This window comes from Carlito syrichta, unplaced genomic scaffold (genome assembly GCF_000164805.1).
Source record: "Carlito syrichta isolate Samal-C Ts95f unplaced genomic scaffold, Tarsius_syrichta-2.0.1 Scaffold305724, whole genome shotgun sequence".
In the NCBI taxonomy this organism is placed as follows: domain Eukaryota; kingdom Metazoa; phylum Chordata; class Mammalia; order Primates; family Tarsiidae; genus Carlito; species Carlito syrichta.
This window is the reverse complement of record NW_007249820.1, coordinates 515260-541179: the sequence shown is the minus strand read 5'-3', so window position 1 is coordinate 541179 and position 25920 is coordinate 515260. Positions and strand designations below refer to the sequence as shown.

Here is a 25920-nt window from a genome sequence, read left to right as displayed (position 1 = left end):
AATATGTCCAATATTCAGGGGCCTCAAGAATAGAGAAATTTATCACATGATGGTGACAGCAAAGCGTTCCAGATCTTGTGGAAAGCTTTGTTCTACTTAGCATTAGCTATAATTCTGTTACTACGAGACAAGAAATGGGAAAATTTAAATCTCCATCTCAACAAATCACCTTGTAGAAATGACTGAGGGTAGAAAGAAGCAGGACTTTTGGAAACAAAACGTTGAAGTCATCCAGTGAAGGGGCCAGCCATCACTCTCAGGTCTGTGATTTGATTTTACCCTGCCTACAAGCTCTGATGCTACCTTTGACTGATCATGGATTCGAGCAGGAAACACAGCACTCCTTAGGCCAGAGAAGATGGCTGTCTTATTCGGGGCACAGTGGGCATCTTATTTGCCGTGGGGTGACAGGACACCACGGACTCGCATCATAGCTGCAGAACAATAAGCCTGGGCAATCCTTTCTTTTGTTGCAATTCGTTCGCAAACCAGCTCTGTGTCCTCTAGGGAGAACGTCACCTCATCCCTCAGGGTTGCTCACTACAAACACAGCCCTGAAAAACGGGCCCATTCCCAAGGGTCAGGGCCTTGCGTCCTTGACATACCCAGCAAAAGATGTGAGAGCATCAGAGTCCCATGGAGGGCTGTTCTTTTCAACGCCCACCACTCGGTAGCCAACTGAAGACATTCCATGTACGGCAAGATTAGCAAAGTAGTGTTCCAAGGACGTGAGAATTAAATTCAGCCTATAAGGGGGGACCCCAAAAAACTGGAATTTATTTATGAAAAATTACATATTCTTACATGTTTAAACTTCAGTCACTTGCAAAGCACTCTCTGTTTGTTGCAGTACACCCATCGAGATGCTTTTTTTTGAACTTGTCAATTTTGGTACCTTATAGAGCTTCTGCCATTTCTTGTTTCACCTCTTCCACATCAGCAAAATATTTCCCTTTGAGGCCTTTTCTCATCTGGGGAAACGAAAAAAAAAAAAAAAAGTTGCTCAGAGTGAGATCAGGTAAATAGGGAGGGTGGGGCATGGGGTCATGCCATTTTTGGTCAAAAACTGGGGCTCATGTCATTTTTGGTCAAAAACCGCTGAACACTCGGTGTGGTGTGGTCAGGTGTGTCGTGATGGTGGAAGAACCAGTCACCTGTTTGCCACAACTTGGGATGTTTCTTCGACAAGCTGTGATGCAACCTTCTCAAAACTTCCAGGTAAAAACTTTGGTTGACCATTTGATCGGAGGAACAAATTTGTAGTGTGTGACAAGGGGCCTGCCCGCCAAAAGATAATTCCAGTTTTGGGGGGGGGTTCTCATAGATGAGTAGATTAGACCTACTGCTGTTCATTGAAACCTGATTTATAAGCCAGGCTCGGTGGCTCAGCCTGTCATCCTGCGCCTTTGGGAGGCTGAGGTGAGTGGATTGCCCAAGCCCGCGGGTTTGAGACCCGCCTGGGCAACTTGGCGAGACCTCATCTCGACAATAAATCAAAATGAGCCGGGCGTGGTAGTGCGTGCCTGTAATTCCGGCTACTTGGAAGGCCGAGACGGAAGGATCGCCGGAGCCCAGCAGGTCGAGGCTGCGGTGGCCGGGAGCGGCCCCTGCACTCCAGTCTGGGCGACGGAGTGGGACTCCAACTCAAAAAAGGAAGAAAGAAAGAAAACTGATGTATAGCATTCTGTATTCTCACGACCTGCTCTTGATCAAAGTGTGAGCAAAGGGCCGTTCCTCCAACGTATCACGTTGTGTGTTAAACTAGACGTTAATGTAGCTCAAGGGCCCTCTCTCTTGGGGTAAAAGACTCTTGAAGTGGGTTGTTTCTGTGGATACATATTTTGGTGATACTTGCTTGAATCCAGCCACACTGGCTATGACCAGCTTCAGCAGGCAGGAGGCTTAATGAGGATGGGGCAAGCGTGGGAACCACGTGAGTTAGGCACGCCTCTCATCACCCTCCTCCTGGCCCCTCTGTCTTGACCGCGACTTCCTCTCTCTGGCGTTTGGGGGAGGAAGGTCTGGGAACTGTGGAGAGCAAGGAAGTGAGTATGGCACCTCTGTGTTCCGCTGAGACTTTGGACAACTTAGTTAATCTCGTGTCATATTCAGATCATAAAGATTTTCTGGAACCAAGCGAGATATAAATGTGAAAGTCTTTACTAAACTATGAAGTATTATACAGGTATTTAATTACGACTTAAGCTTTTCTCTATTAAAGAAGACTGATGGAGAGGGTGCGGTGAAAAGGAACACTTCTACCCTGTTGGTGGGAGTGTAAACTAGTACAGCCGCTTTGGAAAACAGTGTGGCAATTCCTAAAAGATCTAAAAATCGACTCCCATACAACCCTGCAGTCCCCCTACTGGGAATATACCTGTAGGAACTGAAATCACCCTATGAAAAAGATAACCTGCACACACGTGTTTATTGCAGCATTATTTAAAATAGCAAAAACATGGAACCAAACATGCTGTCCATTGAAAGAGGACTGAATAAAATAAAAATGTGGTACATATACACGATGGAATATTATGCAGCCATAAAGAAGGATAAAATTATGTACTTCACAGCAACATGGATGGACTTAGAGTCTATAATACTGAGTGATCTATCACAGGATCAAAGAACTGAGTATCACGCATTCTCACTCATAGGCAGACCTTGAATGATTGTCATAATACTAAAAGGAATTGGCAGCAGTGGGAAACTGCCAGGGAAGGGGAGGCACACCTCATCGACAAGGGTACCTGCATAATGAACATTTGTATACTTAACCCTGAATTGTACCCCACATTTTAAAAATTAAAAATTAAAAAAAAAAGAAGACTGAAGTGTATGTTCTCTCTCAATTCTGAGGTCGTAACATAGTAACACAGCTCCTGATCTGTACAGTTTTGACCATATTCTACCTGCTTTTAAAGAGTTAATACAAAAGACAACTTTGCAAAAAAGGTACAGTGTCAATCACTTGGAAGATACATTTATATAGCTGGGAACATTCAAAATTCTTTATTTAGTACTAAGTCTGGAATGGTGGATTCAGTAAAGTTCTCTTTGCATTTTTGTTATTTTTTAACGTGAACAACAATGTGTTACTATTGGAAAATGTAGGAATGGATGGTTGAAGAGGAAAGTGTTTGACTTTATATGGTAAAGAACACTTGGAATAGGATAAAAAAAGTTGGGAAAGGATGGAAAGTATGTGTGTATGTGTGTGTCTACACGCACATATACAAGTGTTAATCCAACCCATTTTTCTCTTTAAGGGGCCTTTCTCCTCCCTGAAAACTTTACCGCCCATTGCCATGGGAAGGAACAGCATGAGATGGCGATATGCCTCACTTTTCCCTTTGTGTAGTGGAGTGGGATTATTTCCTTCTGTTGATTGGTTTGTTGACAACAGCTTCCAGATTATATTTTCGTATTTTTAGTATCTACTGTACGTTAACCACGCTAATGGCTGGTTCGTAATGAGGGAAATTGCCAAAGGACCCTAAGGTGTCCAACCTGGAAGTGACTTTTGGAATCATTTAGTACTAGTGGACAAGGAAAGCAGTGACCACAGAATCGAAATGCGTGTGTTCCTGAAGGTCACACATCTGGTTGGTGGTCTTGAATCTTAAGATCATCCCTCCTTTCCTACTTGGAACAGTGCTCATGAACTGTGATGCCTTGTCTTATAGTTCTGGAAGTATTTTAATGCTGTATCATCTCCTTCTCTTTTTAGGTAGTTATTACCAGTAAAAGTGGAGAGATCTTGTATCGTATTTCCCCGTGGGCAAAGTATGTGGCGCGAGAAGGTGATAATGTGAATTATGATTGGATACACTGGGACCCAGCACACGTGTACAAAGTGAGAACAACAGATCTGTCAATTGATACTTATTCCTGTATTGCTAGGAAAGTTAACTTGTAATTTTATAACCTTGATCGTGATGCTCAGTGCCTCTCTTCACTGGTAGTTTGGTATTTTACATCATAGCGTTTCTCTTATATGATGCATATATCAGAGTCCATCTTCTCTAGCCAATAAAATATAGAAGTAAGTTTTTAAATTTATCTTATGTGTTTGAGGTTAAGAGAAAAATACTATATCCTGATATGCTGATCTGTAAGGGATGCTAATTTTTTAAAACTACAATTCCTGATTTATCAGACTCTTCAGTGACGTAATTTTGCTCACTGTCATGGGTTTGAAGGGATTTGGGGTCTGTAGGAACAAGAAATTAGGGAGACCATCTCAGGAATGTATTGATTAGGGTCATTTTTACTGATGCCTTATTGACTCGTGAAATATGTGTCTTTGGACTCACTTTTCTGACCTTCAAGTTTTTGGAATTTGTTGATAAATGCTTTCATTTGAAACTTATATATGCATTTCATAGCTTTTATATTTTATCTCAGGGTTAGGCTCAAAACCTGTCTTGACTCAGTCATAAGGCATAAGCCACTACTTGACTCCTTCTTCAAAATAGGTCCATTCTCAAGATCATGAAAAGGATTCTTTTTTTCCAAATGAAAATTGAGTGAATGTAGCCAGTACCTCTTATATGTGAGAACAGTTTCAAGGGTTTACAGTTTATTCACCAGTTCATTGAACATATCGATCAGTTAGTGTCATGCCTGAATTCCTGGTGTAATTCTGTATGTATTTTTATATTCTATAGTTTAAGCATTCCAGACCAAAGAAGCCAAGAAGTCTAAGAATTTATGAATCTCATGTGGGCATTTCTTCCCATGAAGGAAAAGTAGCTTCTTATAAACATTTTACATGCAATGTACTACCAAGAATCAAAGACCTTGGTAAGTAATAACTGTGATTTTATTCAGATAAAATTTTAATGAGTCTGTTCTCTTATTAGAAAAGCTAATTACAAGTGTCTCTTTTTTGTGGTAAGAGATTAAATATGTAATAGAAATGCATTTTATTTTAGGCTTCTCAAATTGCCCTGTAATCGTGATAGCATAGAAGAGAGAAATGGAGTAAGATAGCGCATGAGAGTTGAAGATATTATTCCAATTTCAATTTTAAGTAATGTGAACTGATGACTTCCCAAATTGTAGATAAATATGTAAGCATAATTACTTTACAACAGGAGAAAACCTTTATCAATTTAAGTAGTCAATGATTATAGCCTGTTCATTTTGGTCTGTTAGGGAAAAAAAACCTGATATTTGTAAGGTGCCCAGGAGTCATTTGGTATCAGAGTCATTGTTTATAGCCCCTGTTGGATGAATTACATAACAGACGTTGCTGGAATGTCTCCTGGGTGAGATGCACCGTGTTAGAGCCTGTGATGACACAGACCCTGTCTTCAAGGGGACAGCCAGAAGTGTTAGTAGTTTATGCGGAATTATGGATATACTTGAGGAAGAAAAATCTGATTTTCTTAACTTTTTAAGACCAAATGTTTCTTTTCCTCTGATTATTTGCTTATATTAAAAATACATTAGTTAATGCTTTTAGATGTTATGGATTTATAAATGTAATACCTACCTTTTTGAGTCACTTATTTACTGTTAGAGCAAAAAATATTCAGATGGAGAAAGAGAGGTGTGTGTGTGAATGTGTTTGTGTACATGCATTGTGTACACATGCATGCATATATGTGTTTGTGTACATGCATTGTGTACACATGCATGCATATATGCAACTTTGGAATAATTTTAGGAGTGCAAAAAATACTGGAAATTAGGGAAATTAGAAGCATGAATGCTGACTGCATAAAAGCTACCTTGTGGGACAAGTGAATCTGGTAACATTTTTTATACTATATGGCAAAAATTATTGAAACACATAGAAAAAAGGCAAAATATAATGTATATGTCAAAATCAGTTACTTTTATTTAGTTTTCATAATCTTCAAGATGAATATTACAAGAGAACTGAAGTTTAGCATATGTAGATTATCATCTTTAATATTCTAAAACCAAATTAAGAGTAAATTTGCATATCATATATTACTTGTTAAAATGAAGACATTTCAAACAACCAATCAGAGTATAACTCTATGAAACTGTCGGATTTTGTGTTAGAAGGTCAGACAAGCAAGAAATGTTAAAGTAATAGAACTTTTCAAGATGACCCAAGCTTCTAGATTGTACGTAAAATGTCTTTAGAACAAGATGCTTTTCCTTTCTTCATTTTTTTTTTTAGGTGTGGTTGTTGAGTTCTAATTGTGTTTTGCTTTTGTAGGCTACAACTGCATTCAGTTGATGGCGATTATGGAGCATGCTTACTATGCCAGTTTTGGTTACCAGATCACCAGCTTCTTTGCAGCTTCAAGGTAAAATGAGAGACGCATCCCATCTGTTTTACTTTAAGCAAAAAAAATTTTTTAAGTAAATTTTTACATTTTATATAATGTCTTGTAACCTTTGTAGGGTTACCAGCATTAATAGAAACTGAACATTTTCTTTTGCTAAGGTCATAGGCTCGCCTCCTACTAGCCTTATAGGCTGACCCTGATATAACGTTGCTTTAATGGAATGATTTTGGATCTAGAACACCCAGTTTCCTGCTGAAATTTTCACATGCTTGGTGTCCCAAGCTTTGGTCAGAAAATCAGTCCTATGGAAGCCATTATGGTAACAGGTTCCATCCTTTTCTGGAAAGGGATTGACTTGTATAGGAAGGTGCCGGAGGAGACCCTAGGTAGGACATACACTGCCCACAGAAGAACTCCCTAAGGAATATGGCTCTCTGTGCAGAAAGCACCAAGGGTCCTCTGCAGTTGACGAAGCATTAACCTGAATGACCACAGATCGAAACAGCCCCGTATTGCCTCGGCATCGTGGAGTTTGTGGTGTGGTGGCATATAGACATGAATCCACTCGTCACATACATCTTGCTTTCTCCCTGTAGTAAAAAGGCAGAAAATGACAGGCCACTGTGAGAGCATAGAGTCGGTTTAGAATGGAATAGCTATGAACTTAGGTTGGAACCAAGATGCAAAACCTAAGAGTTAGCTGGACATCGCCAGGTGTGGGCTTATGCCTGTAATGCCAGTGCTTTGAGAGACAAGGGCCGGAGATCGCTTGAGGTCAGGAGTGCAAGGCCAACCTGGGCAACATAGGGAAACCCCCACCTCTATGGAAAAAAGAAAAGAACAAGATTTAACTGCAGGCTGGGTGAAGTATCCCTAGACAGATAACTTTCCAGGCACAGAAAAAAGGTACCAATCCTCTTACCTGTCTCTCTCTGTCGTCATTCTCCATGAATGAGCCATCTGCACTTACTGCCTCTAAACCCTCTACTCCTGCTCTCTCTTGAACTCGTTTTAAGGAGGCTGTCAGCATCTTCACTGAACCTGCCTTTGTCAAGGGTATAATGACCTTCACATTGTTGAGTACCAGGGTCAGTTCTTGGCTTGAACTGTCAGCTCCATTGGGCACCAGGGCTTACTTTCACCTTCTTGGAACTTTTTTCCCCCTTGACTTCCAGAATATTCGAACCTTCTGTTGTTGTTTGTCCCAATTCACTTGTTGCTTCTTTATTTCCCGTGCTCTTTCCTCCTCGTCTTTAGGACCATTAAATCTAGAATCTCCCAGTGTCCTGCTTGGTTCTATTCTCTTCTCTCTGCATCTGAAGCGTCTTGGAGGGCTCTCAAGTCTCATCCTCTTACGACTTGCATATGTGCCTGCATGTCAACTCCCACACGAAGTCTCCCATCCTGACCTCTCTGGTGAACTTCAAACAGTGTGAATTTGACACTGGGCTGCCTGCTACGTGTCTCGGACTCCATGAGCCTGAAATTAGCCTCCTAATCTTTACTTCTAACCTCCTCCTCCACCTCTTCCCGAATTCAATAAATGAAATTCCATCTTCCAGTTGTCCAAGCCCCAAATTGTGGCATTCTGTGTGACTCTTTCCACTCTGTCCTCCCTGCCCTCTAGCTCATATGACACCTGGTCATCTGTAACTTCGAAACGTATCCCACCTTGGGCTGCTTCAACTGCCATCTCTGCTACTGCCCTCCTCCAAGTTGCTGTTAACTTTCCCTCGGTTATTTCAATAACTCGCTACCTGATCACTGTTTCCTCTAGTTCTCCTTCCCCTTCCCTAACCTCTCCCCCTGTTCACGTGCACAGTGGCCACAGTCGTCATTTAAAAGTGAAAGTCAGACCCTCTGATAACTTTCTGTCCCCTTCAGAGTAAAAGCCTCAGGCCGTACATTGGTCCTCAGGCCCCGTTTGATATGCCTCGGCTGACTCTTGGGGCCTGTCTCTCCCAGACCATTCCGGCTACAGTCGCTTCTTTGCTTTTCTTCAGATGCTCCTGGCTCTTTTCTGTCCCGGTGTCCTGCGCCTGACACCCCTTTCTCTCTGAACACCCTCACCCTAGATGTCCTCATGCCTTGCTTCCTCTCTCATGCTCAACTACGGCCTTCTGTGTGAAACTTGCACCGATGACCCTATTGGAAACAGCAAACCTGCCTTTCCCATCAGGGACCTTTCCTCATTGTTTTCTTTAAAGCACTTATTGCTATCTGGCATACCCTGCGTTTTGCTTGTTAATTTGCTGTCTCCCAACGAGAATGTAAATTCTGTGAAGTCATTGATGTGTATCTCGCCACTGGTCGTTTCCAGTGCATGGAAACTTTCGTGGCGTGTGGTAGATAATCTAATAAGTATTTGATGAACACATGAATAAATGGATGAGTTAATGAATGAACAAAGGAAACTGTAGGACTGTTCATTTATTGAGTATGCTGTTCAATGAGTGTGAAGAAGACCAGGTGGTTGGCTTAAGAAGAGGATGGGGTAGAAAGTCATCAGATAATCGATATTACCAGAAGGAGCCAATTAAATGGTGCAGTGTAGGCCGGGGCGAGGACACTGGTCTTCACCCTGGACCCCGGGAGTGCAAGTCTGTTTTTAAGTAGATAACATGATCTTATTTTCAGTTTTAACAGCTATTGCTGCTTAGTGGAGTTGGCTGTCAGGAGACTTGCTACTTAGTAAACGCTGGACTGTATTGAGAGAAACCAGATGGTCGCAGTTCCGGCCCCAAAGGGGCTAGTACGGAAGAGACAGTAAACACTTAATGACGAGGGTGATAATTCATTTAAAGTAAAAAATCAGTGCTGTGGAAAACCGTAAGGTCAAAATTTTGCATAGGTTGAGAAAGACCTTCCTCTGGGAGTGGTTTTTGTTTTCTATTTCATGCAAACTAGGAGACTTCCTTTAACACACGCACGCACACACACACACACACACACACACATATGCATGTGGGCTGCCCATCTTTCTGCTTGTGTGGTGATGGATAGGGCACATTCTGCTGATCCACTGGTACCTGATTGCTTTCCAGTTTGGCAATAAGTACAGGAGGGGTGGCCTCAGCCTCAGTCAAGGTACCAGGGACTTCTAAAAAAATACTCACAGGGCTTCTCACCCCCAAAGGTACACACTCAGAGGGTGGGCAGATATGAGGCAGGAATGATCGTGACCCACGAGGCTGGGAGATGGAGGTTGGAGGCTCTGAGACAGAGAAGCAGAGTTTTACTATTTAGATGCTCAAAAGGTGAATTTTGGTTGGGATCCAAGTCTACATGTACTAGCCTGATTTAAATGATGGTATATTTATTTGATAGCTTTAGATTTGCCTGATAACACATCATGAGGAACTTTACCTCGTATCCGAGGATCACAGCACACTGCAGGCCCATGTTTAAAGTTCCTAGTCCTGTGCTGGTAAAACAACGGATGCACGATTGGCTGTTGGCTTTACATGAGACGCCATCTTAACCTGTGGTGTTCTTCACCTGTAGCCGTTACGGGACGCCTGAAGAGCTGAAGGAGCTGGTGGACACAGCTCATTCGATGGGCATCATGGTCCTCTTAGACGTGGTGCACAGCCATGCTTCCAAAAACTCAGAAGACGGGCTGAATATGTTTGATGGGACAGATTCCTGTTACTTCCATTCCGGACCAAGAGGGACTCATGACCTTTGGGACAGCAGACTGTTTGCCTACTCCAGGTAGGTGTATGTCGCGTGGAAATGTCTTCTTTGTTTAAAATGAATTTCAGAGCATTTCACTGAAGGCATTGTATGTGTGCTCACTCACTGGCACTTCATGTTCTTAACTTGAATTTTGAAAGTCGTAGGAGGAATTTTACCTTGTTTTGTGTGGCGTATGTATTCATGGTGTGTCGTATTACATTTCCGTTTTACATATCTCAAGACATATATTGATTTTATTGTCATTTAAAAGTTGTAATGTGAATCATTTTTTAAAAATATCTAAAAGACCACATTATTAGGTTGTCTTAACCCTAGACAATCTCCTTTTAATTGAGAAATACATTGTTTTTTTTTTTTGAGTTGGAGTCTCACTCTGTCACCCAGACTGGAGTGTAGTGGCTACTCCCAGCCACTGCAGCCTCGACCCACTGGGCTCCGGCGATTCTTCCGCCTCAGCCTTCCGAGTAGCCAGAATTACAGGCATGCGCTACCACGCCCGGCTGATTTTTTGATTGATTGTAGAGATGAGGTCTCGCCAAGTTGCCCAGGCGGGTCTCGAACCCGTGGGCTCAGGCAGTCCACTCACCTCAGCCTCCCAAAGCGCGGGATTACAGGCTGAGCCACTGAGCCCGGCTGAGAAATACGTTGTTTTAAGTAGGCTATTTAAAAAAATTATACCTCCTTGTTTCATATCTTAATGATATTACTCTGGTTTTGATTGCAGCTAAATTAATTTATAATTATGAAGCATCTAATATTTACTAGTATATGACATGTGTCAGGTATGATGCAAAATGTTTTAGATACATTAGCTACCTATCTTATCTTGTTTAATCTGCGCAGCCCCTCTACACATGGTAAGTACTAATATTAAGGCCATCTTACAAATAAGTAAACTAAGACTTGGTGTTGAAACAGTTTGTTAATATTAAACGCATCTCTGACTTCATATACCATCTAAGTAGAAGGCTGTTTTAGGTGATTAAATCTAAGTAGCACAATATGGTAAAAATTAGATAGAAAAACCCCAAATATCATTACCTTTGTATTTGTTATTTATCATAAATACAATATGAAAAATTTATGAAAAAAATGAAACTGTGATGCCAGGCCCATTAAAAGTAGCAACGTACTAAGTAATGTATAATTATTTGTTATGTTATATATTTTTGAAAAAGTTTAATGAATTTTCTTTTGGATATTCCATCATACAGAAACGTACATATACCTGGAAAGCAGGTAGTATGGAAAAACACTTCAGCAAATACACTTATAGAATCAAGAATTCTCATTTCTCAACATAAATTAGAGGGCTTATATGTGGAGGAAGTAATTTGGCTTCACTTTTTCTTTGATATCATACATTATTTTGAAATCAAGGCCATAGGAATGATTTTTGATATCATGGCCATAGGAATCACTCATGCCAGCTGAGGCCGCGTGGTAGATGCAAAGGAACACCTGCTGGCAGGGTTCCAACCCTACTTCACTCTGGAATAAACTGGTTAATCATTCTCATTCTCAGGTTTTTATTATCAAAGGAGGCAGCTTAGGGGTGAATATAATTTCATCTGTGAAGGTAGTCTGTACTTTTGTTTCCTTTCTGAACGTTGCTTGTATGCTATAGACTTATTGCAAATAAAAAGGACTGAACCTGTATTAATTCTGGGATATAACCCTGCTAGTTGGGTTATTGAATAAATCCTAAAGAAGTAGAATTGCAGTTAATTGAACTCTGGCTCATGTTGGATAACTGAGGGTTGATGCTTTTCTGTAGAACTGTCCCTTATGAAAGAAATATATTAAACAGCTATTTAATATATTAAAGTCTATTTACATATAAAATATATTAAAATTTAAAAATGAATTTTATATTTTAAAACAATGTTTCTGTAGAGCCATACCTTAAAAATAAATACATTAAGTGGGTGGATTTTATGTTATAAAACAATTCTTTATTTTATTAAAATGTTTAACCATCGTGTATTTTTTTGTACCATGAGTTCTCAAAGTACATTTGTACTTAGTCACTTTTCTAAAGAAAGGGGATTATACATAATTGTTTTCAAAATCATTTTTGTTCCAGAAATTGAGACAAACTTAATATCATTATTGAATTCTTAGTTTCTTTTTTATTGACGTAGCTATTAATCTTTCTTTCTCAAGTACACACTTTTGGTGAATAATAATGTCTAGTATGGTATTAGCTTAATATTATTATTTTTAAGATTATTGCCTTTTTTGGTTTTGTTTTGCAATGCCAAACAGGGTTAGTCCTTTGTAAATATTATTTTACTAAAATATATTTCCATTCTGCGTGTTGTTCTATTTGACAACATCTAATTTTCCAGTTTTATAGAAATAGTATTTTAGATATAGGTTTATAATATTTGTTATGGCATCATTAAGCAATATAGATAACATCCTACCAAGCTGGTCTATGTGACCATATTTAAACAAATACTTCTTTGGTAATTAGGTTTTTCCAACATATGAAATACTAAAGGTTCTAGAACTCTCTGAATTATTGTCTCAGTACTTACATGTAATTGATGAGAAACTTTATTGATGAAGTGTATTACCTTGATGAAGCTTACCAGAATTTTTCTTTTACATTTACCTCCTTGTGTTCTTATTTCTTACTGTGTCTATAATTTGACATTGCTTTAGTGTCACACTGAAGCGATTTTTATACTCTTAGCATTCATGATTTAAGTCCTACTTTGCTTTTTTGGTTATTTATTGCAGCTTAACAAACCAACCCGAAATTTAGAAACTAAAGACAACAGCAATTTAATTTTGTTTTCAGATTTGCGATTTCGGTGTGCGTCAGCAGGGATAGCTCTTCTTTTCTTTGTGTTGTGTCAACTGGGCCGGCTCATTTGGGGGTAGAGTGTCCGCTGTCAGGATGATCCACTCACGTGTCAGTGGTCACGTGAAGCCCGCAGAGGCCGTGGGTAGAAGGGACTCTGTTCCTCTCTTTGGAGCCACTCCTCTGGTGACATGGACTTGCTCACAAGAGTGAGAGGGCGTGCAGGCTGCCAATTCATATGGTTTGGGTTTGGAACCAGGCAGAGTGTCACTTCTGTAAACCGTTGGTCAAGCAGTCACAGATTTCACAGGACAAGGGACATGGACCCCACCTTTCAAATGGAGGAACATGAAATTATTTTAAGGCTTTGTTTAAATTTCTATATCTAACAAGCTTTGACCACACATTGAATGTACTACTTCATAAATTCAAGAAAGATGTATTAAAATACCTGCCCACATGGAAATATTATTTATCTCAGCCTTGTTACCGTTTTAGAGAATTATGCATGAAATAGGCAGTAAAAAAATTATACAGTTTTTATAATGCCATTGTAGATAATCAGGATACATAAAAAGGCACACAAAATCCAAAATGAAAGTCATTATTTTTTATAAATGTAAACAATATACTTGTATGTGAATGTATTAAATAAGTATTCTTTACATGCATATAAATACGTACAAACTCAATTCTTCACTTTCACCCTCTCATATGAAAGCTATTCTGCCTGTGATTTTGAATTTGTTCTTTACTCAGATGAAATCAGCTACTGTAATTTGTATTTCATAATTTAAATATAAATTCTTTTCCACCCCTTGCCACTGATAGGTGGATTAATATTATAATCCCCTGGCAAATAGACATAAAATTGGTACATGGTCAACTTAAGAACTAAGCCTCTTCTTTAAAAACTCATGTAATAATTTTTGAAATTATTATATATTCTATTTTAAAAATTGATCTTATAGAATTGCTTCTGTAGAGATGTTACATCCAATCTATATGTCACAACCTGTCACCATTTGTAGTCTCTGATTCGAGTGCCATCTTCAAAGTTATCAGGATTGAATCTCTCACTCTGCGTAACGCCAGAGATCCTGACTGTGCGATTTCATTACCTGCCATGAATACATTTCCAATCAGGAGCTGCCCATGTTTTAATTTTCTGTCTATTCAGCTGAACTGCCTTCTAGCTTTGCTAAATTACTAATGACATTTCATCACAGAGATGGGTTGTCTTTTCTTTAGTTGGTAAAGAAAACTTTCTGACAACTCTGTCACCCATGAGTTTTAGGAGTTTCTTGAATGAGCAATACTGGATGATTTATTCCTCTGGAACTATGTCATGCACTTGGTAGAACTACAAGGCAAATGCAGATTTGCTGAGCTGAAATGACTATTATGCCTTAAGCACAATACTAAGTCTTCAAATGAGTACCTGTTCTTTGTTGACTGTTTCTTTCAACATAGGTATCGAATCTCAAAGGAGATAACGGTAGAGCTGATGCTCACTTTTCCCTTAAACTTGGGCACAGGATTAGTGTAACCATCTTCCATCCGCATGTGTTCAAAATGTGGTGGCTCTTAGGTTGAAAGGTCTTCCTCTCCTTCCTTCAGTTGCTGGAGTTTTCTTCAGGAACAAAAATGAATCCAGTTTGCTTTTTTAAGGTCATGACTATGTGGAATACAATGCCCCTTAGTGTAGGCACTATAAGATAAGGTTTTGCTTTGTTTTTTGTTTTTAACATGCGAGGTCTTTTGTACATGTTAGAATGTGGAAGGAAATTCATGGGGTCCTCCATGCTCAGAGTGGGATTTTTGGATCTTAAGTAGTTAGTCTATGATATCTTGTCTTATATGTATATATATATTTTTTGGGGGGGGGTGGTGAATTACATTGGTTGATTTTCAAATGTTAGGCCAATCTTGAATTCATGAGGAAAGTCTTCATGAACATAGATACATGAATTCTAAATAAAATTTCAGCATATTTATATGTGACATTACCTCATGACCAAATCAGTTCGTAGTGATCATCTTAATTGAAGGATTATTATTGATTGATATATTAGCTAATCAGTATATGACACTTTCATGATTAGCAAGATATTTAAAAACTAAGCTACTGAAACATGAACGGGAACCTCTAAAATTACTTTAAAAAGGACTTTAAAGTCATACACTACTTTGTGTTATTGTGTTTGGGTAAAGTGATTGCTCTTTTTGCTGTAGTGAAAGTGGCCAGAGTAACAGAGAGAGAATAACCCGCACTGGGCAAACATGTGCTGTCTCTTTTGACAACACTTTGGGCTGTCTGGTGAGGTTAGAGATGCGCACGCACACAACTGTCGCCTGTCCTGAGCACAGGTGGATTGAGGGGTTTGGAAAACTAGACTTAAACGACCACCCCTTCCAGGGCCCAGCAGCCCCCCCACCCCACCCTTCCCTGCAGTTTTGCTTTTCAGGATGCTGCCTGCAGTCAACCTGGGTCCAAAACATTACACAGAAAATTCCAGAGATAAGCAGGTTACAAGATTTGCATTTGTTTTCGAAAGTTGCCTGATCCTACGCCACAATGCCACGTTGTGCAGCTCACGTCATCTCGTCGTCAGGCGTGTTGTTATCTCACAGCATCCCAAGGAGAAGAGCCATGCATGCGGTGCAAGAAGGCACTGAGAAAGAGAGAAGCACACACAGAGATCACACGCACACGACCGATGGTAGTCGACTGTTCTAATTGCTCTCTTTTATTGTTAGTTGTTCATCTGTTTCTGTGCCTAAGGTGTAAATTCAACACTTCACAGGTGTGTAGGGTTAGGAAAAAACATAGTATAAATGGGGTTTGGTACTCTCTGAGGTTTCAGGCATTCCCTAGGGATCTTGGCACATAGCTCCCATGGTGAGAGGAGACTGCTGTATTTGTTTTTGGTTCCTTTGGCTAGATTTCAAAAGACTGATTTTGTTTAAAAAAGCTGAAGTAACACAGCATCATTTTAGACATAGAAACACCTGTCCTATTTGCTTTATAAAAAGCAAATGGTGGACGATTAAAAGACATTCAATGTAGTTTTAGCAAACTGCTAACTGGTCCAAAGGGAGTCAGTCAGTAAAAAACAAGCAGTAACTTATAGTCTGTGCTTCATTAAGAATATTAAAAATCTCAGGGTATGATTGCTTATAGCTTTTGAGAACATTTGGAGTCCCACAGAAAGTCTTCCTATTTTCTTGTGGTCTTTTTTTTTTTTTTTTTCTTTTTCTTTCAGTATCTCCTCCTTGCTTAAACCAGAACCTTATTTCAGCTTGATTAAGAAGAATAGTTAAATCTACTCTTTCAAAGAAAGAAGAGCTCACTTCAAAATTCAGACCGACTAATTCTCTTTTGTAAAAGAGATTAAGAAAGTTGCTGTACAATCTAATCTGTCTGGATTTGAGTTTGACTTGTAGAAATATAACTTTTCTCACAGGGTTTATGAGATTATTCAACCTAGCAGAAAGGTTTCTATTGATGCAGCGCCTAGCACAGGGGTATGGATTTCCCGTCTTTGTGGAAACTTTGTTCCTGGTATTATCTGCCTCGGTTAGTCCCTGCAAGTCTAGCATTTAGGTGCACAGGGATACTTTGAAAATATCTTGGGTATTTAAGTCTTACCCACCTGTAACACTCACCTTCGCACATCCTCATGCCAAAGTAGGACATCCTCCTGGGCAATTTACCTTAAATATGAAAAGGCTGCTCGTTGCCCTAGAATGTGTCTCAATGTGTCTCTCCCTTTCTCTCTCTCTCTCTTAAGACACTGGCAGGTACATGCTTGTGAAATGGTCGTAGGGTCTTTATTTAAGTGTTTATCCATCTAAGTCTGGAAGTTATGTGGAGTCTATAATAATAATGATATCTGGGTTTTGTGTCTGACCTTTCTAAACAAGCAAGTAAAAAGTGAAAAAAAAAAATCAGTTTTTCTGTTTTTATCTGTGTGTAAGCAGACAGCCTATCTAAGCAGTCTGTCTCCTTCAGTGTGGACTAGCAGTCTTGAGGCTGTGAAGACATGCTTCCTAGTTTTCTAGCTGGGCGATTTCCTTACTGTTATGCTGCAGATAAATAACCCATGTTGCATGGAGCTGCTTATTTTCAGAAGATATAGTGTCTCTCATGACTTTTAAAGGACACCTATTCAAGTAAGATCAAATCATTCATTTTCTGAGGTGTTTTCTGAGTAATTCAGGTTTGTGATCAGATGTGTTTCTCTCTGGCTTCCAACGGGCCCATCCATACTTTGTACCACTGAGACATCCCTACCAAGCTGCACCTTGGGCTTTGGTCTTCCCTGCTTCCTTCTCCACGTGGAAGAAAAGCCACCAGCCTCAGGCTGTCTTGCTATCTCCTTCTTCCCAGGTAAGGATATTTCCCCAAGACTAGCCCTGTGCCGCTTTCAGAGTTCTGTCTGTTGAGAGCCATCAGTACAACTTGGGGACAGGTAGAGCCAACGTTTTCTCACACGCTTTAGGAAACAAAACAGTGTGGTAGATAGTGTCCCTAAGACCAGAGCACTGTCCTTAGCTCGGTGTGAGGACGGTGGAGGAGGCCAGTGAGCCGTCCAGTGGGTTGCCCTCATCTTCTTGAGGCGGTGACCATCGTGATGGTCACTGTCACACTTTGTTCATTCTGTTCTGAGGAGTTAGATGCTTTCCATGCTGCTTCTGGTAGAAAACAACTCGCTCGGCCCCTGACCCTGTCACCCGCTGCGTCACTTAGTGTTCTCCATTGCCCTTCCCATCATGAGACACTCTAAATGCACACCTGCTCATTTTTGAATTGTAGTGGTGTATTTCTTGTGTATATATTCAGTGTGACAGCAAACTTAATAACTTATTGTTTCTTATTGAATCTACAAGAGGGGACCCCCCAAAACTGGAATTTATTTATTTATGAAAAATTTATTCTTCCATGTTTAAACTTTAGTCACCTTCGTAGCACTCTGTTTGTTGCAATACCTCTATGGAGACGCTTTCTCTGCTGCTCAAAACAGTTTTTGAGCTCATCCATTTGGACGCTTTTGAGTGCTTCTGCTATTTTTTTGTTTCACCTCTTCCACATTGGCAAAAGGTTTCTCTTTGAGAACTTCTTTTTTCACCTGGGAAAACAAAAAGAAAAGTCACTCAGGGTGAGATTGGGTGAAGAGGGAGGGTTGGGCATGAGCTGCTGAATGCTCGGCGTGATGTGGGCAGGTTGTTCGTGTAAATCACCCATCGCGAAATGGGCAAACACCTTGAAAGAATGGCCCCCCGAATTCACTGAAGCACAGCCTCTGACAACAGTGCTAGCTGGTACACTGATGCCAGTGGGTTCCTCGAATGCTTACCTAGCAGGGAAAACCTGTACTACAGGGGGCCTGCCCTCCAAAGATAATCCCAGTTTTGGGGGAAAATCCCCCCTTCTATCTTATTTGAAGTAAAACACCTCTCTGTTTTCCTCCCTCCATGTGTCTCTCTGTCATACAAACTTTCCACCGTCTTTCTTCCTATGGAGATGACTCTGCCTAGTGACCTGGTGGGGACGCCTGCTCTTAGAACTGAAAGCCACACGGGATACTTCCATCCGAATGATAATGGCAGCAGTAATGATGAGGATAATAACACTGTCTACTGCATAGAGGGAAGGCAGTGAAGACTTCTCGTGAAGGTGCTTTTGGAATCAGATGGCACTAGACTCTGCCCTGGAGCCACGTGGCTTAGGGCTGAGTCTCGGTTTCATGTGTCAAGCTCAGAAGGATAATAACATCCAGGTGCCACAGGGCGTGGTTCAGACTAGAGACAATAACAGCTGAAAATGCATGACCAACTAGGGTGTCCTGTGTCATGCAGGTTTGGAGTTCTACTTTCAGGTGTTTACTCAGGGATGACAGTGGGCAAGAAAGGGCTCCTCAGTTCTTCCAGCCTCCTCTTCTTTCTCTTGCGTGGTTGCAAGGCAGGTGGGTCCCTGGGGAAGCGGACAGAGGACGCCCATGGGCACGGGAGCAGAGGGGAGCAGACAGGAGTAGGCAGGCCCTGCCCAAGTGCTGCTGCTCACACAGTCCTGCCAGCTACTTCCATGTGCCAGCGTGGACCCACATAGCCACGTCTTCTAGGCATGTACGGGAAGTCGGGAGTTCACGTTTTATATGAGTCTCCCATGTTTAATTAATTTAAAATTTTATTTAATTTAAAGTTTTGAATTAATTTAAAAATTTGAAATCACTGTGCAGACCAAAGCAGCCTGTGGGATGGGTAAACACCCTGGGCCCCAGAACGCTAAATGTGCCTTAGGCTGGGAGAGTGTCAATAGACTGCCAGATTCCCCCAAACCTCCAAATAAGTAGTAAGGCAAATCTGAGCATGACAATGATGCTTTTATAGTTTAAACACACGATTGTAACTCAGCTACTTTTGCGATAGCAGTGGGAGTTTTATAAATGTAAACTATTAGGATGATATCGTCACCTAGCCAAATTATGTAATACCATCTTGATTTCGAGTCAGCTAATGCAACACATGTCTTTTAACACGAGGGAGGCTCGGTGAAACAGAATGTATGTTTATTGAAGAAATCTGCATAGTTAAAATTCAGTAAACCTTGTTTCTTTTAATACTTTGCATCTAAGTTGTCTTTTTTTTTTTTTAATATAAAGACAGATCCTGATCTTGGGGGCAGCTTAGAGAATGAGTACAGACTGGGCTGAAGTTCTAGTCCACCACCTATGAGCGTGTAGCCTCAGCCAGGCACGTTAAACTTTCTAAATTTAATCCCCCCCCCCGTAAAATAAGATTGTAATTTACCTATCTCTGATGACTGAAGTTTCACTGATGCACGTATTCCAATTGTGCTCACATATTCTGACTTGCAGTTGTGCTCATCGCCATGGTCAACATCACCACCGTAGTGTTGTCATCCTTCTCTGTGGACAAACTTCCTAGCCAGCCCAGTCCTCTGAGACACGACCAGAGACATGAAAACAAGTCACGGCATGTTTTCCATGAGCCAAAGCATGCACCGTCACGGCTACAGATCTTTATTCATTTTGGTTCCACGCTATTTCTTAGAACCACATTAAGCTGTTTTTGGGAGAAGCACAAATTTGGGAGCAGTTGTGGAAATGCCTCCTCGTGATCAGCATGTAGCAGTCTTGAGAAGTTGCAGCTAAAAGGAATGGCAGGCAGCAAAAACCCATCAAGGTCAGACCCCAGCACTGACGGCCCAGAGCTGTGGGGTCGGAGCCACTGCAGACATTCTGCCCGAGGGGACGGTCCCTCCAGGGGTCATTAGCTGCAGTGGAGTGCCATAATTGATCGTGAGCAACCTGAATCTTTAAAAAAACTTCAAGTCATGCTCAAAAATGTTTTTAAGATGCCAGGAAAAAGTAAAATGAAATTTCAAAGTGTTTCCATGAAAAAAGTTAAATTTCCAAATATGCCTTTAAGATTAAGTTAACGTTCTCTGACAGCTGTGTTTTAATGAAGGGTGACTGAGGGGTTTTGATTTATGTGGACGACTCTGTTCCCCTCCAATGTGGAAAGAGTATTTGGTATGTTTCACATTTTCAAGGTCAAAGGCATTTTGTTGATCAGTTACTGAATTGCCCACCCTGTGTATTCTACATCTTAAATTTGGGGGCATCTCCCGTTTCTCAGGTTTTATTCTCTGTCCTGAGGGAACAGATTTTTATTCTCTGAGTATTCACTCTAGACCACATTTTCAGTCGTTCTCAACAACAGAGTTGGGAGATAGATTTTTTTTTAGTGTCCTGGCCAAGCTGTTTTCTACCATTTTGCCTAGTTTAATGCAAGAAAGAAAGGTCTCCTTAGTTCTTCCAGCCTCCTCTTCTTTCTCTTGTGTGGTCATTGACGTGGCAGAACCAACGGATAGGGACACCCCATCTCTGTGTTGGTGAGCAGACGTCCAGTATGGTACAGCATTTGTCCCAAGGTTTATTTCTGGCAACATGGGTGCTTATCTAATCGAGCATGGACTCGATAGACTCCAGTTTGCCCTCTCGGCCTCATCTACTTGGGCTCATTGACGAGTTTGTGTGGTTCCATCCAGAAGACTCTCAGAAACGACCCGTCTGTCTTCGCCCTAGCCTTTCCAGAAGGAAAACTTAGAGGAAGAGTGTCCAGGGAGCTCAGTGAGAAAGTGGAGTGCATCAGAGACAAGACATGAGCAGGGCAGACACATTCAGATAGTGGGGGCGGTGAGGGAAACTTCCGGTGCTGCTGTCCCTCCTGGCCACTGGAGGCAGGGGACGACTCTGCCACCCAGCTGCTGCGTGGCGAGTCAGAGGGAGAGATGGAATGATGGGAGAGGAGTGTGACATATGTGTGGAACGGAGACCCGGGCCTGCAAGATGCACCTAGAGCAACGCTGTCCACGCAGATAGATGCGACCACGTGTGTAACTTTAAATCTTTCACATTCAAAATACAGAAAGGGGCAACCCAGGTTTTAATGTATCTTACTTAAGTATGTAATCCAAAATATTGTTTCCACATGATGTGCACTTAAGCTTCATAAAATTCACAGTAAATAAAGTAGATTCATATACCCGAGTTGTCCCAAACATAATGCAGTCATGGAGTGCCAGCTTTTAGGTTTAAGTTTGCTTCAGTATAAAATACAAGCAAACATCCAGTTCCGCATCCTGGCCTCTTTTCAAGGGCTCCGTAGCCCCGTGGGGACCACACTGGATGACGCTGACATCCAGTGACGCTGGTTCAGCTGGAAGTGTGAGTACTTTTCCTGTTATGACATTGTAATTCATTAGATTGGGTAAATTCACATCAATTTCCTGAGTTAGTTGGTTGAAATGCCGTTTTATTTTCCAATAAACGCTTTCAGCAGCAATGAATTCAAAAAGTGTGTTTTATGAAAAGTACTACATTCCTGTTTCTGCAGAAATTGAACATGAAACTTAAACAAAATATTCACTGACATTTATCATCCACCTAGAACTGTTTTATGCAACTACCAGCATAATAAACACCCATTTGTCAGCAATAAAAACATATAAATAATATTTGGGCGTCATTTTCCCCTATCACAGATGACCTAGGCTTTCGTGACTTCGTATGAATGATTTAGTTATCATAGGATTAAGAGGAAATAAAAAAAATTCTCGGTATCCTCTATTGCAAATAATATAAATGCAATTGTTCTTTCTCTTTTAGATTTTAAAGGATAGATGATTCTTCTAAATAATAGGTAGCATAGATAAAAGTACTATGAAGTAAGCTGTTCAATTAAAGTTGAGTTTTACCATGAATGTTAAAAGAAGTTTATTTAGCTGCATTTGTAAATATGACAATTCTTTACATAGAAAGAAACTGTCTGTTAGCTGGAATGAAGAAGGTTGTCACTGGCTCTCTGACGTTTTGCGTGACTTTGGTCAGAGTTTCTGTCTTCTACCTTTTGCCATTCTTCCACAGTTATCATATAAATAGTTTCAGGTGTTCCAGAGCTCATTTCTTCGATGTCGGGGTCCACAAGTTTCCATCTAGGGGCCTCTTCGGGTTCCTAACTGTACGCTTTTCCCGAGTTCTCTTCCATGGTTACAACCTTCATTCTCCCAACACTGAAGGACCTTGTTTATTATAGAGACGGTACTAGGCCTGGTCACCTTGACGAAGAGAAAGACAGGCTGCCTGCTTTCGGGCAATTGGAAGTCTCAGAAGGAGGGTGCACCATACACCGGCACACGCAGCATGAGGCGACATGTTGATAGTTGAAGGCCCAGGTGTGAGGGTCCCCTGAGCGACCAGGAGTGGAATTGTCATGGAAGCCTCTGGAAGAAATGGCTCCCTCTGTCCCGCGTTTGAGGGGGCCGAGTCATGTAAGCTCTCTGTGCTTCAGAATCTTCATCTTTAAAATGCTGATATAAAAGGTACCTATCTCACGGAGTGGTTATGAGATTTGAAATATTTAAAGTATGTCAACTTCATAGAAAATAATGCCAGTTCTCCATAGTAAGAATTCTCTATAGTAAGAATTGGCATTTTCTATAACTGCCGTGGCTTGTTCTAAAATCAGACCTCATTATTGAGCTCAAATTTATGTCTCGTACAAACTCTAAATACACATTAATTTAGCTATTACAATTTCTTTTTTATTTTACTTCCAAATTGTTTCTCAAATCCCAGTTCTCTTTCCAATGCCCACCCCGTGTTAAATGCTATTATTTTTCACCTCCGCTGTTATTTTCTGCTCTCGCCCCTGTTAAAAAATGTACTTTGTTATACCAGCTACTGGATGGCATTATTGCTGTATTTAGTTTCCTTTTTTACTCTACGCCAAGCAGAAATGTAAGTTTCCACAGTGCAAAGATTAGAGGTGCTTTGGTTTGTCTTATTTCTCTCTTTATCTCGCAGGACTAGAATGGTGCTTAACTCACTTTGACACAGATTTGTTGAGTGAATAAATAAATACGTACATTTAAGCTTTTGAACTCTCTCAAATTAGAATGTGGGGGAATCCCCCAAAAACCAGAATTAAATTGGGGGGCAGGCCCTTCGTAGTGCAGGTTCTCAGAAAGGAGGGTGCACCAAACACAGGCACACGTAGCACGAGGCGACATGTTAATAGTTGAAGGTGTAAGTGTTTTAGGAATCCACGGGGTAAGTGTTTTAGGGGTAAGTGTTTTAGGAATCCATCAGCATCAGTGTACCAAATAGCCTTGTTGTGAGAGACGGTATTGGCTTCAGGGAACCTTTTTGAAGAGTCGGTGTGTTTGCCCATTTCATGATGGGTGTTTATGAGCGCACCTGCCCACACTGAACTGAGCGTTCAGCAGTTTTTGACCCCAAACAGCATGACCCCTGTGACCCACCCTCCCTGTTCACCTGATCTCACCCCTAGTGACCTTTTTTGTTTCCCTGGATGACAGAAAAGTTCTTAAAGGAAAAGGTTTTGCTGACGTGGAAGAGGGGAAACAAAAAAAAAAAAAACAGCAGAAGCACTAAAAGACATCAAAATTGAGTTCAAAAACTGTTTTGAGCAGTGGGAAAAGCATCCAGTACAGCCAGTGGAAAGTACTTTGAAGGTGACTGAAGCTTAAACACTCAAGAATAAATACATAATTTGAAAAAAATAAATTCTGGGCTTTTGGGCGTTCCCCCTTGTTTGGGTCATATACGTTTTGGAAGCCTCTTCCTTAGCAAGTTCCTCAGGGCCTGTCAGAGTATATAGACTGTCGAACGTTTGTTCAACTGAGGAAAATGAAACCCATTATCTCTGTGTTGGTGAATAGTCAAGGTCCTTTTATCCCTAGAATTGGACAGTGGCATCCAGATCATCCATGAAGTGACGGTGGCATCCAGGTTTATCACAGCTCTGTGTTCTTGCAGCTGCTCTGGGAAAGTGGCCTGTGACTCACCAGCAAGGAATGTTTAGCAGGAGACCGACACATGTGTCACACGCCGAGCGTTCCTTGCTCAGAGAAGTTTGGAAAACCCTGAGTCAAATCAGGTTCAGCACATTCCTTTATAATTGAGATTCTTAGAATCTTTCACGAGCTAATGTGCATCTTGAATCCCCAAGTAACTGTTATACAGTAATACTTCGTGTCTCAAATTTCTTTGACCTTGAAGCACTTCGTGCACTTAGAAGAGGTGTTTTGTTTTGTTTCGTTTTGTTAAAAAAGCCTGCAGAGTGGCTTATGCGGTTTGGAGGGATCCATGCTGATCTCATCTTGACATCCTTTTCCTCCCTCTCACTAAGCTCCTGCTGCCTGGATGCTTTTCCTGTGTGGGGCCTTGACCTGCTTTCTCTCTGCCGAGACGATTCCCCCGGGTCCATCTCCTGCTTGTTTTCGGTCCTCATTGTGGAGGCCCTTCTTGACATTAGCTGGCCTAAAGTCAGTCCTTCTGGAACGCTCGCTCAGGGCTTCTTCCTTATCCTTCATTTTAAAGTTAAAATCTGAAGCTTAAAGTTGTGATTGTAGTTGGGTTTTATATTTTAAAATACTCTTCGCTTACCTATTTTTCCTTTGCGCTTTCCTTTATTCCATTGCATAAGTGTGCATGTGTAAATTTAATACTGTTAAACATTGTCAGCCAGGGCAATATAGCAAGACCCCAACAGTACAAAGAAAAACCCCAAATTAGCCTAGTGTGGTAACATGCGCCTGTAGTCCCAGCTACTCAGGAGGAGGTCGAGGCTGTGGTGAGCTGGGATTATGCCGAAGCACTCCAGCCTTGGTGGAAGGGTGAGGCCCCAAATTTTAAAAAATGTTAATGGTCATTTTATGTTTTTTGGTAAAGGGTATCCTGTTTGAACCTTATGTCCTTGAAAAATAAATGTATATTTTTTCCTCCTAGCTTACCCAACACAGGCATACTGGCAGGAGCGTGAGGTTGGTGGGATGAAATGGAACAGCTGAGCCGGCCTGGCCCTGCCTTTACGTTGTTTATATATCAAGTCGTTCCACCCCTGAATGCTCATCAGCGTGCAGTACTATTTATTTACAAGGCACCATTTAGAGAAACACACTTTCTTTGCTGTTAATTCCGCGAGCAAGCAGAAAATAATAGCACAACCTGCTCCATTATCTGTACTTTAAAAAACAAACAAAATGCTCTTTCAGGCTTTTCCCAGAACCCATCAGCGTGGGGCTACCTTTCTTCTCCTCCTTCTCTCGTTTGTTCTTCTTGTTCTGCTCTTTCCCTTTCCCGTCCGACCCCTTCCTTCTCCCCCTAAGATCTCAGCTGCACGTGCGGCGGCACCGCAGCTTCGTGTGATGGGAGGGAAGAGGGCCAGAAAGCAGACATCCAAGGTCCAGCATTTTAGGTTTGACTCCTGCTTGCCAGTTCCAGGAGCGAGGTAGGGGCAATGTCGTCTCTGTGTTCTTTCGGGAAGTCTTCACGTGTAGACTCCAGTTGTCGCCACCGAGCAAGAAGCCGATGTTCGGAGGCCACAGCCAACTCCAGAGAAGAGCCTGGAAGCCCTGTGCTCTGAGAAGAAGGCGCGTCGCGTGCCGAGTCCTGGACACCTGAGGCCATCTGCTGGCAGGCCCGTGAAGCATTCTGTCTGCTCTGGATGTTTCTGCTTGTCTGTCTTCCCTCCCTCCAGCCTCCCTCTGCCTTTCACCTTCCCTCTCTTCCTCCCCCTTCCTCA

The 25920-nt window shown here is 41.3% G+C and overlaps 1 protein-coding gene across 2 annotated transcripts in view; it reads left to right on the top strand.

Annotated features, from left to right (window-relative positions):
* The first annotated feature begins 3730 nt into the window (after positions 1-3730).
* GBE1 (1,4-alpha-glucan branching enzyme 1) overlaps positions 3731-25920 on the top strand; it is a 146050-nt gene continuing 123860 nt past the window's right edge. The window contains exons 1-4 of one of the 2 annotated variants that reach the window (XM_008062489.2): positions 3731-3856; positions 4671-4806; positions 6200-6290; positions 9777-9986. In XM_008062489.2, coding sequence (XP_008060680.1) covers positions 6220-6290; positions 9777-9986 — 281 coding nt within the window. In that variant the 5' untranslated portion in view covers positions 3731-3856; positions 4671-4806; positions 6200-6219. Of the gene's footprint in view, positions 3857-4668; positions 4807-6199; positions 6291-9776; positions 9987-25920 lie in introns of those variants that run through there. The other variant, XM_021714712.1, reaches the window with a different exon arrangement.